Here is a 12,773-nt window from a genome sequence, read left to right as displayed (position 1 = left end):
AGCAGCACAGCAACACAGCAACAGAACAACACAGCAGCACAGCAGCTCAGGCAACACAGCAGCACAGCAACAGAACAGCACAGCAGCACAGCAGCACAGCATCTCAGGCAACACAGCAGCACAGCAGCACAGCAGCAGAGCAGCACAGCAGCACAGCAGCTCAGGCAACACAGCAGCACAGCAGCACAGCAGCTCAGGCAACACAGCAGCACAGCAGCACAGCAGCACAGCAGCAGAGCAGCACAGCAGCACAGGAGCTCAGGCAACACAGCAGCACAGCAGCAGAGCAGCACAGCAGGAGAGCAGCACAGCAACAGCACAGCACAGCAACACAGCAGCACACAATACAGCAACACAACAACAGAGCAACACAGCAGCACAGCAGCACAGCAACACAGCAGCGGGTGCACTCCCTGTTCCAGAGGAGAAAAGTGACATGGCTTGTGCCGAGCGGAGCCTGCCAGCGGTCAGGACAAATCGATGCAGCTGGCATCCCCATGGCCCTGTCTAGACCCTGATGTCAACATGTCTGCTGTTATAGTTACTATCATTGTGAGGAATACTGTCATCATTAGTGTTGTTAACATGGGTGACAACAGGAGTAACAAAAACTACCATTTACCAAGCACTCAGTGACTTGCACCAGGAACAGGCTGAGGCAGTTTCACCAAAATTCTTTTATGTAACCCTCTCAACAGTGCTAAGAAGTAAGTATTGACATTTTCATTTCACAGGTGGGAAGCATGGATTCTAGGACGTCAGGTTTATGGGCCATCCAGGTCAGAACTCTCTTGACCTCGCCCTGCAATGGGTCCTCTAAGGACCATGAGCCTTGGGGAAGGCAGGAACCAGGTCTGATTCAACTCTGTATGACCAGGTGCAGCACAGTGTAGAGCTCAATTTGAGTTGGAGTATGACACCAAGAGAAACATCCCAAGTCCCCGAGAGTCAGGGGTCTGTGCCCCGGTGGGCAGTGGGGTCTGAGAGCGACCACCTACTGAGGCTCCTCTTCTAGGCGTGGGGGGGTCTGCAGCTGGATGGGACCCAGGACGACGTCCTTTTCCTGGTAGGAGCCCACATCCCTCTTGGACCTCATCACACAGCCTCGGTTGCAGCGGGAAGAGGGGTCATATGCCCTGCACACCACCATTTTACAACGCAGGTACACGGAGGGGAAGCGGTTCAGGAAGTGGAAGGCCCTGAACCGGAAGCGGGCAATGCGAGGAGACGGCTGGGAGTAGGATCCGTAGGTGTCATCCCTCACGCATCTGGAAGAGAACAGTAGCCCTTTAGCTCTCACCAAGGCCCAATTCTTTCTTCATGACTCAGTTATGCCAGGTGAGGAACTCCACAGCCTGTCCTCACTGCCCTTGCCTCCTGCACACCTGACTTTCCTTCTGTCAGAACGTGTGGATCAGACACTCACTGTGGGGCCTGCAGACAAATCCTGGCAGCTCTGGTACCTCACCGCCATCTTTAGGTAGCAAAGCCTGCGGGGGTTTTCCCGATAGACAAGCAGGCCCCATACTGCATAGTGGGTTGCAGCCTAATTCCACAATGACCACACGCTCCATGTACCCGGGTAAGCCTGGTGAGTCAGGGAAGTAGCTGGAGTTTGGCGCCCAGGAGCGGGACCCAGAGACAGAGCAGAAAAGGAAATGACCTTCCCTTCTCTCTCCTGGTGTCAGGGCCAGGCAAGGTCTCATTGGGCTGCACTCTGAGTACAGTGCCCTGGCCCTCCCTCTCCTGACCCTCGTCAGCCTGCCCTGAGCCCTACGCAACTGTACTTTCCACACTGGCCTGCGAACCCTCCAGTAGCCCCTACCCCGATATCAACCCCTTCCTCATTCCCTTGGGCACCTCCTCTCAGCCACTGTCAGAAGGAAAATAACCTAAGGATATGCTTACAGGAATTTTCTAAGATATGGAAGAAGCAGCTCACACTAACCCAGTTATTATAGATTGGTGGGATTTTGAAGGGTGCGGCAAACAGAAGAGCCAGGAAAGTTGGCCCACGGGCCTAGGATGGGCATTTCTCATGGGTGGTGGGTGTGGTCTCCAGGGCAGTCTGGCTCAGCCTGGGAACCCGGCCAGGATCTGCTCCCCTCCTTCTGTCTTTTAGAGCCTCCTTCTTTCCTCCATAGGCAACCCAGATTCTCTCAAATACCAAGATTTTTTTTTTTCCACAGTAGCTCCCTTAGTAGCAAAGGAGGAATCAAAAATAGCTGGAGGCTTGTTCAGAGGTGGGACACTGGGGAAAAAGGTCAGGGTCACTCAGAAGCCCCCGGGCAGTCATTGTATTTGCCATCAAACCCTGCCATTCAGGGCTTCAGGCAGACCAGAATGCCACAGCGAAGCCACAGCCAAGAGTCCACCTCAGAATCACTGAAGATTTTTTAAATGTAACCCAGGCCCTACCAGGCCAAATACAGAGAATGTATGGGTGGGGCCTGGGCAGGGTGTGTTTGGAGCCCCGGTCATTCTAATGTACATCCAGGTGCATGATCTTGTTGATGGCCAGGGATAGCCAATAAGTCCCTGTGCTCCAGGTATAGCCGGGGTGCATCTACCCCTGCACACACATCCCCATCTTCCCAGCAAATTGCATTGTCATATATAAATGGCAGGATTTGACCAGAAAGGATCTTTTGGCAGGGAAGAACTAAGTCACCCACTCGTTTTCATTAATGTCAATCAATTCACACAAATTTAAATGTCACCTTATGACTCTTTGTACAAAGGGAATCTGGTTAAGCTTTCTCACCTCCTCTCAGCCACCAAGGGGGCTGCTGTGAATTGAACAAACTGCATAGACTGTGAACAAGATGAGCCTCAACACCTGCTTACTGAACTGACATATGTTCACACTGTGCCTGGAAAGAGGTGCTATGCTTAGCATATCAAGGGGGTGTTGAATTGAATCCACCCACCTCTAATTCCTAGCAGAACCCTTTACCCTATTGGTATAAATTCTCTTGGAAGGCAATGGCTACTGAAGTGTCCAGGTCTATATTGTAAGCCAAGAAGCGTGGTACACACCCATCAACAGAGACTTCAGAGGGGGCTGGAGTTGCACATCATGGTGTTGTCGTGAGTGCAGAAGAGTCAAACCCCACCTCATCCACGTGCAGTCATCCCAGGAAGCTGGGCTGTGGTAGAGCAGCCCAGCCTGGACACCCTCTGGCCCCAGCCTGACATTCCTGGCCTGACCTCTGCACCTCCTGAGCTTAACTAGAACCATGGACTCCCAGAGCTTCTATTCCCAGACTGAAGGAGGGCAGCAGGGTTCCTGCCATCTTCAGTGCACATTCCTGGTGCACCACCTGCCGCACACTGTCTGTGCTCAGTGCCCCGTCCACTCTCTCTCATCTCATCCTCCCAACAGCCTTACGATGTGTGTGTCATTATCCCTACCTGACAGGCGAGCAGCTGGGCCATAGAGTTGCTTTCACTGGCCCAGAATCATGCAACTGGCACGTGGCAGAGCTGACATTTCAACTTGGTCTGCTGCAAATCAATGCTTTTCTCACTATACGTAGGTCTTTTTAACCATATGGCTGGAGTTCAGTCACCTGGAGTCTAATCCCAGTTTACAGCTAACCTGCTGAGTGAACACTGCTGAGCTGTTCTATTCTCCAGACACCCACCTCCCCAGATGTTAACTGGAGATGATACATAGTCATCCTACCTGATGAGAAATCAGGGATGTGATACAGAACACAGAGTAAAATCACCTCAAAGGTAAAAGCTACAGGATATTACTACATGTAGAAAGGGATCTAGTTAAGCTTGAAGTACTGGGAACTGCAGTCCATCAAAATTTGCATTCTTCAAGCCTTTAGGGCTACTCATGTTTGAGTTATCAAGTAAAGATTTAAGGCCATTGCATAAAGACACTCCTTACCCACTCCGGATTAGATCATAATTCAAAGACGTGAAGTCATTGGAGTATGGTGATGCCACGCAGGTGTCCACAAACAAGGTCAGTGCAGCATCAGAATGGAGGATTTCAGCCTGAACGTACAAGTCCTGGTTCAGCTTCACATAGTAAGGGTGGCTGGTCACAGGATACAAGAAAGAGGAGGAAGTATAAAAGGAAATGTTCACGTCAAAATTGCCATACTGGACTTCCTCGACCTGGATGGTGTCATTAGCAATGTACATGGTGTTGACCCAGGTGTTCTGAAGCATCCTGCAGCTGAGGTGAATACGGAAGTTCTTCCTCCTCGTGATGATGCCACGTGATGCCACGTGAGCTGCTGTGAGGAAGTTGGAATAGTCGATGGTGTCATTGTCTACCTAGGAGAGGCAGGCAAGAGAGCAGAGTCAGGCACATGTCACCTGCTAAGGGAATCCCACAGCTGATTTGGGTGTGAATGAGAGGGACATGATTCAGCAAGACTTCCACCCCTCCCAGAACCACTCAGAGATGGCGATGGCACATGCCTGTCCTTTAGCTATGAGGCAGCAGAGGATGCCAGAGCCCACACTCTGGTTCCAGGTCTGGGGAAGACCCACAGGAAGGGGTTCTACGTTGCCCAGCTGCTCTTAGCTACATTTTCTGACTCTAAACTGTCTTACAATTTTTTTTTGCTTTATATTTCAGTACCAACAGTTGTCACAATAAATCATATGACTTAAACCATATGACCACAATAAACCGTATTGTCAGGCCTCTGAGCCTAAGCCAGCACATAAACATCCAGATGGCCTGAAGTAACTGAAGAATCACAAAAGAAGTGAAAATGGCCAGTTCCTGCCTTAACTGAAGACATTACCTTGTGAAATTCCTTCTGGTTCAGAAGCTCCCCCACTGAGCACCTTGTGACCCCTACCCCTGCCCACCAGAGAACAACCCGCTTTGACTGTAATTTTCCACTACCTACCCAAATTCTATAAAATGGCCCCGCCCCTATCTCCCTTCACTGACGCTCTTTTGGACTCAACCCGCCTGCACCCAGGTGATTAAAAAGTTTTATTGCTCACACAAAGCCTATTTGGTGGTCTTTTCACATGGATGCGTGTGACATTTGGTGCCGTGACTCAGATTGGGGGACCTCCCTTGGGAGATCAATCCCCTGTCCTCCTGCTCTTTGTTCCATGAGAAAGATCCACCTACGACCTCGGGTCCTCAGACCGACCAGCCCAATAAACATCTCACTAATTTTAAATCGGGTAAGTGGCCACTTTTTACTCTCTTCCCCAACCTCTCTCACTGTCCCTCAGCCTCTTTCTCCTTTCAATCTTGGCGCCTTCCTTCAATCTCTGCCTTCTCTTAATTTCAGTTCCTTTCCTTTCCTGGTAGAGACAGAGAAGACACGTTTTATCCGTGAACCCAAAACTCCGGCGCCAGTCACAGACTCAGGAAGACAGTCTCCCCTTGGTGGTTAATCACTGTGGGGATGCCTGCTTGATTATTCCACGTTTCAGAGGTGTCTGATCACTGCAGGGATGCCTGCCTTGATCCTTCACCCTTAGTGGAAAGCACCGCTTTTCTGAGGGGCAAGCACCCCCAACCCCTTCTCTCGTGTCTCTATCCTTTCTCTGGCCTTGCCTCCTTCACTATGGGCAACTTTCCACCCTCCGTTCCTCCTTTTCCTCCCTTAGCCTGTGTTCTCAAGAACTTAAAACCTCTTCAACTCACACCTGGCCTAAAACCTAAATGCCTTATTTTCTTCTGCAATGCAATTTAACGCCACTACAAACTTGACAGTGGTTCCAAATAACCTGAAAATGGCACTTTTGATTTTTCCATCCTACATGATCTAGATAATTCTTGTCGTAAAATGGGCAAATGGTCTGAGGTGCCTGACGTCCAGGCATTCTTTTACACATCATCCGTCACTCCCTAGTCTCTGTTCCCAGTGCGACTCATCCCAAATCCTCCTCCTTTCCCTCCCGCCTGTCCCCTCAGTCCCAACCCCAAGGGTCGCTGAGTCTTTTCAATCTTCCTTTTCTACCTACCCATCTGACCTCTCCCCTCCTACCCAGACTGCTACTTCTCAGGTCGCTCCCCACCTGACTGAATCAGGATCCAATTCTTCCTCAGCCTCCACTCCCCCACCCTATAATCCTTCTATCACCTCCCCTCCTCACACCTGGTCCGGTTTACAGTTTCGTTCAGCGACTAGCCCTCCCCCACCCGCCCAACAATTTCCTCTTAAAGAGGAAGCTAAAGGCATAGTCAAGGTTAATGCTCCTTTTTCTTTATCTGACCTCTCCCAAATCAGTTAGCGTTTAGGCTCTTTTTCATCAAATATAAAAACCCAGCCCAGTTCATGGCTTGTTTGGCAGCAACCCTGAGATGCTTTACAGCCCTAGACCCTGAAGGATCAGAAGGCTGTCTTAGTCTCAATATGCATTTTATTACCCAATCTGATCCCGACATTAAATAAAGCTCCAAAAATTAGATTCTGGCCCTCAAACCTCACAACAGGACTTAATTAACCTCGCCTTCAAGGTGTACAATAATAGAGGCAACTAAGTAGCAACACATTTCTGAGTTGCAATTCCTTGCCTCCACTGTGAGAGAAACCCCAGCCACATCTCCAGCACACAAGAACTTCAAAATGCCTAAGCCACAGTGGTCAAACATTCCTACAGGACCTCCCCCGTCGGGATCTTGCTTCAAGTTCCAGAAATATGGCTACTGGGCCAAGGAATGCCCACAGCCTGGGATTCCTCGCAAGCTGTGTCCCACGTGTGCAGGACCCCACTGGAAATCAGACTCTCCAGCTCACCCGGCCGCCACTCCCAGAGTCCCTGGAACTCTGGCCCAAGGCTGGCTGACTGACTCCTTCCCAGATCTTCTCGGCTTAGTGGCTGAAGACTGATGCTGCCCCATCGCCTCGGAAGCCTCCTGGACCATCATGGACGCGTTAGGTAACTCTTACAGTGGAGGGTAAGTCCATCCCCTTCTTAATCAATATGGAGGCTACCTACTCCACATTACCTTCTTTTCAAGGGCCTGTTTCCCTTGCCTCCATAACTGTTGTGGGTATTGATGGCCAGGCTTCTAAACCTCTTAAAACTCCCCATCTCTGATGTCAACTTGGACAGGATTCTCTTATGCACTCCTTTTTAGTTATCCTCACCTGCCCAGCTCCCTTATTAGGTGGAGACATTTTAACTAAATTATCTGCTTCCCTCACTATTCCTAGCTGATAGCCACGCCCGATTGCTGCCCTCTTCCCCAGTTCAAAGCCGTCGTCGCATCCTCCCCTTGTATCTCCCCACCTTAATCCACAGGTATGGGACACCTCTACTCCCTCCTTGGTGACCGATCATGCATCCTACCATCCCATTAAAACCTAATCACACTTACCCAGCTTAACACCAATATCCCATCCCACAGCACGCTTTAAAAGGATTAAAGCCCATTATCACTCGCCTGTTACAGCATGGCCTTTTAAAGTCTATAAACTCTCCTTAAAATTCCCCCTTTTACCTGTCCAAAAACTGGACAAGTCTTACAGGTTAGTTCAGGATCTGCGCCTTATCAGTCAAATCGTTCTGCCTGTCCACCCTGTGGTGCCCGACCCATACACTCTTTTGTCCTCAATACCTTCCTCCACAACTCACTATTCCATTCTTAATCTTAAAGATGTTTTTTTCACTATTCCCCTGCACCCCTCATCCCAGCCTCTCTTTGCTTTTACCTGGACTGACCCTGACACCCATCAGTCCCAGCAGCTTACCTGGGCTGTACTGCCACAAGGCTTTAGGGACAGCCCTCATTACTTCAGTAAAGCCTTTTCTCATGATTTACTTTCTTTCCATCCATCTGCTTCTCACCTTATTAAATATTTTGACAACCTTCTACTTTATAGCCGCTCCTACAAATCTTCCCAACAGGACACCCTTCTGCTCCTCCAACATCTATTCTCAAAAGAATATCGCGTATCCCCCTCCAAAGCCCAAATTTCTTCCTCATTCATTACCTATCTCGGCATAATTCTTCATAAAAACACATGTGCTCTCCCTGCTAATCGTGTCTGGCTAATCTCCAAAACCCCAACCCCTTCTACAAAACAACAATTCCTTTCCTTCCTGGGCGTGGTTGGATACTTCTGCCTTTAAATACCTAGTTTTACCATCCTGGCTAAACCATTATATAAACTCACAAAAGAAATGCTAGTTGACCCCATAAATCCTAAATCCTTTCCTCACTCCCCTTTCCATCTGTAAAAAACAGCCCTAAAAGCTGCTCCCACATGAGCTCTCTCTAACTCATCCCAATCCTTTTCATTACACACAGCCGAAGTACAGGGCTATGCAGTCAGAATTCTTTTTTTTTTTTTTTTTTTTTGCAGTCAGAATTCTTATACAAGAGCTGGGACTGTGCCCTGTAGCCTTTCTTTCCAAACAACTTGACCTTACTGTTTTAGCCTAGCCCTCATGTCTGCGTGTAGCAGCTGCCACTGCCCTAATACTTTTAGAGACCCTCAAAATCACAAACTATGCTCAACTCACTCTCTACAGTTCTCATGACCTCCAAAATCTATTTTCTTCCTCACACCTGATGCATATACTTTCTGCTCCCTGGCTCCTTCAACTATATTCACTCTTTTTTGAGTCTCCCACAATTACCATTGTTCCTGGCCTGGACTTCAATCCAGCCTCCCAAATTATTCCTGACACCACACCTGACCCCTATGACTGTATCTCTCTAATCCACCTGGCATTCACGATTTCCCCATGTTTCCTTCTTTCCTGTTCCTCACCCTGATCACACTTGGTTTATTGATGACAGTTCAACCAGGCCTAATCACTACTCACCAGCAAAGGCAGGCTATGCTATAGTATCTTCCACATTTATCCTTGAGGCTACTGCTCTGCCCCCGTCCACTACCTCTCAGCAAGCCGATCTCATTGCCTTAACTCAGGCCCTCACTCTTGCAAAAGGACTATACATCAATATTTATACTGACTCTAAATATGCCTTCCATATCCTGCACCACCATGCTGTTATATGGGCAGAAAGAGGTTTCCTCACTACGCAAGGGTCCTCCATCATTCATGCCTCTTTAATAAAAACTCTTCTCAAGGCTGCTTTACTTTGAAAGGAAGCTGGAGTCATTCACTGCAAGGGCCATCAAAAGGAGTCAGATCCCATCGCTCAGGGCAATGCTTATGCTGGTTCCAACTTCTGTCCCTTATGGCCAGTTTTTCTCCTTCTCATCACTCACTCTCACCTACTCCCAAAAGGAGTCAGATCCCATCGCTCAGGGCAATGCTTATGCTGATAAGGTAGCTAAAGGAGCAGCTAGCGTTCCAACTTCTGTCCCTTATGGCCAGTTTTTCTCCTTCTCATCACTCACTCTCACCTACTCCCCCACTGAAACTGCCACCTATCAATCTCTTCCCACACAAGGTAAATAGTTCTTGGACCAAGGAAAATATCTCCTTCCAGCCTCACAGGCCCATTCTATTCTGTCATTTCATAACCTCTTCCATGTAAGTTATAAGCTGCTAGCCTGCTTCTTAGAACCTCTCATTTCCTTTCCATCATAAAAATCTATCCTCAAAAAAATCACTTCTCAGTGTTCCATCTGCTATCTTACTACTCCTTAGGAATTTCTCAGGCCCCCTCCCTTCCCTACACATTAAGCTCGGGGATTTACCCCCACCCAGAACTGGCAAATTAACTTTACTCACATGCCTGGAGTCAGGAAACTAAAATACCTCTTGGTCTGGGTAGACACTTTCACTGGATGGGTAGAGGCCTTTCCCACAGTGTCTGAGAAGGCCACCGTGGTCATTTCTTCCCTTCTGTCAGACGTAATTCCTCAGTTTGGCCTTCCCACCTCTATACAGTCTGATAACGGACTGGCCTTTACTAGTCAAATCACCCAAGCAGTTTCTCAGGCTCTTGGTATTCAGTGGAACCTTCATACCCCTTACTGTCCTCAATCTTCAGGAAAGGTAGAACGGACTAATAGTCTTTTAAAGACACACCTTGCCAAGTTCAGCCTTCAACTTAAAAAGGACTGGACAGTACTTTTACCTCTTGCCCTTCTCAGAATTAGAGCCTGTCCCCGGGATGCTACAGGGTACAGCCCATTTGGACTCCTGTATGGACGCTCCTTTTTATTAGGCCTCAGTCTCATTCCAGACACTAGCCCAACTTGAATTGCACCCCAAAAAACTTGTCATCCCTACTGTCTTCTGTCTAGTCATACTCCTATTCACCATTCTCAACTACTCATAAATACCCTGCCTTTGTTTACACTGCCGGTTTACACTTTTCCTTCAAACCATCATAACTGATATGTCCTGGTTTTATCTCAAACCACCACCCTTAAGTCTCTCTTAAAGTGGATAGATAATCTTTGCTGACAGGAAGTATGCTCCAATACTTTCACCCTGAAGTCCTATTCTTTACTTTTATACTCAAAATCTTATTCTCGTTCCTGTTCTTAAGCCACCCTCTACCTCTCCCCAGCTATCTCCACCACACTATCAATCTCACTCACTCTGTCCTAGCCATTTCTAATCCTTCTTTAACAAACAGTTGCTGGCTTTGCATTTCTCTTTCTTCCAAAATCACTGAAGCCCCGACTTACTCACTACTGAAAAAAGGGGACTCTGTATATTTTTTAATGAAAACTGTTGTTTTTACCTAAATCAATCTGGCCTGGTGTACGACAACATTAAAAAAATCAAGAATACAGCCCAAAAACTCACCAACCAAGCAAATAATTATGCTGAATCCCCTTGGGCACTCTCTAATGGGATGTCCTGAGTCCTCCCAATTCTTGGTCCTTTAATACCTGTTTTTCTCCCTCTCTTATTCAGATATTGTATCTTCCATTTCATTTCTCAATTCATACAAAACTGCATCCGGGCAATCACCAATCATTCTGTATGACAAATGCTCCTTCTAACAACCCCACAATATCACCCCCTACCACAAAATCTTCCTTTAGCTTAATCCTTCCCACTCTAGGTTCCCACACCGCCCCTAATCCTGCTCGAAGCAGCCCTGAGAAACATTGTCCATTATCTCTCCATACCACCCCCAAAAAAATTTTCGCTGCCCCAACACTTCAATGCTATTTTATGTTACTTTTCTTATTAATATAGGAAGACAGGAATGTCAGGCCTCTGAGCCTGAGCCTACACGTATACATCCAGATGGCCTGAAGTAAGTGAAACATCACAAAAAAGTGAAGATGTCCAGTTCCTGCCTTAACTGACAACATTACCTTGTGAAATTCCTTCTCCTGCCTCAGAAGCTCCCCCACTGAGCACCTTGTGACTCTCACCCTTGCCCGCCGGAGAACAACCCCCTTTGACTGTAATTTTCCACTACCTACCCAAATCCCATAAAACGGCCCCACCCCTATCTCCCTTCGCTGACTCTCTTTTCGGATTCAGCTCGCCTGCCCCCAGGTAATTAAAATGCTTTATTGCTCACACAAAGCCTGTTTGGTGGTCTTTTCACACAGATGCATGTGACAGTATGACCTTTCTTAGTCTTTCAAAGATACTCTCAGGTGCTTTCCATTGAACCCTGTACATTAACATGATCATTTGCATGGACGTCACCTTTGCCTATGGTGCCTACGATGGAGATAAATTCTGAATCCACTCCAAACAATGAACGTGGAGTGCAGATTTATTTCTTGGTCAGAAGAAGCAGTTCTAATTTTAGATTAAGATTCATTATCACAGGCCAGCCTAGTGGAGCTGTGGGAAGCTCCAGCCATGGATGGCACAGCCCTACCTCTGTGTCTTAGACTCACAGCTCATGGCCATATGGTCCTGGGCAAGTGGCTTACCTTCTGCAAGCCTCCGTTGCCTCATAATTAAGTGGGAATAAAGTTGTCCTGAGAATTTTAAAAGTTATATAGTATACTTAGTTCAGTGTCTGATAGCTGTATGAGCTATTAATAACACTATATCAACTCTCAGGCTCAGGACCAGGGGCACTGGGGGTTGCAAAGATGAACAAAACATTGGCCCTGCCCCTGAGGCACTCAGTGTGATAGGAAATATAGTTATTTAAAGAAATAGAGGAGGCCAGGAGCAGTGATTCATGCCCATAATCCCAGCATTTGGGAGGCCAAGGCAGGAGGATCACTTGAGCTCAGGAGTTGGAGACCAGCCTGGACACATAGCAAGATCCCACCTCTACAAAAAAAATTTTTTAAATTAGCTGGGTGTGGTGGCGCATGCCTGTAGTCCCAGCTACTCTGAAGGCTGAGGCTGGAAGATCACTTCAGCCCAGGAGTTCAGGTCTGCTGTGAGCTACGATGCACTCATGCCTGGGCATCCAGCCTGGGCAACAGAATGAGAACCTGTCATTAAAAAATTAAAATAAAAATAAATAAATAAGTGGAGGAATAAGAATGTGGAATGTGCTGTGCATAATCAGCCAAGTTAGAAGAAACAGGGCTGAGAGAATTGTCTGGCTGCTCCAAATGGGTGTGAACAGGTGTGAAGGGCTCTCAGCAGGGCTGCTCAGGTGGCAGTCTCCAGGCTACACACTTGGCACAGGAACAATGGTCACCTTCAGTGAACTGACTTCCACTGACCAAACTCACAAGCCAGAACCCAACACAATTAAGGCCGAGCCTTCACTGGGGGAGTATGACAAGGACTAATCACAGCATCTGCCACTTGTAGGGTGACTAACTGTCCTCGTTTGCCTGGGAGTGAGGGGTTTCCTGGAATGTGGGACTTTCTATGCTAAAATCTGCAAAGTCCCAGGCAAATCACAGAAATCTGTGGTAGGGGCTATTGAAAACTTCAGTATAACCATAGCTGCA

At 47.8% G+C, this 12,773-nt stretch overlaps 1 protein-coding gene across 1 annotated transcript in view; it reads right to left on the bottom strand.

Annotated features, from left to right (window-relative positions):
* Positions 1-658: 658 nt before the first annotated feature.
* Positions 659-12,773, bottom strand: part of DMBT1 (deleted in malignant brain tumors 1) — a 75,158-nt gene continuing 63,043 nt past the window's right edge. The window contains 2 exon segments of the mRNA XM_025395559.1: positions 659-1,268; positions 3,905-4,299. Of these exon segments, the coding sequence (XP_025251344.1) occupies positions 995-1,268; positions 3,905-4,299 (669 nt within the window). The 3' untranslated portion in view covers positions 659-994.

This window comes from Theropithecus gelada, chromosome 9, assembly GCF_003255815.1.
Source record: "Theropithecus gelada isolate Dixy chromosome 9, Tgel_1.0, whole genome shotgun sequence".
Taxonomy (NCBI): Eukaryota; Metazoa; Chordata; class Mammalia; order Primates; family Cercopithecidae; genus Theropithecus; species Theropithecus gelada.
Note: the sequence above shows the minus strand (reverse complement) of the source record. Positions and strands in the feature narration are given on the sequence as shown.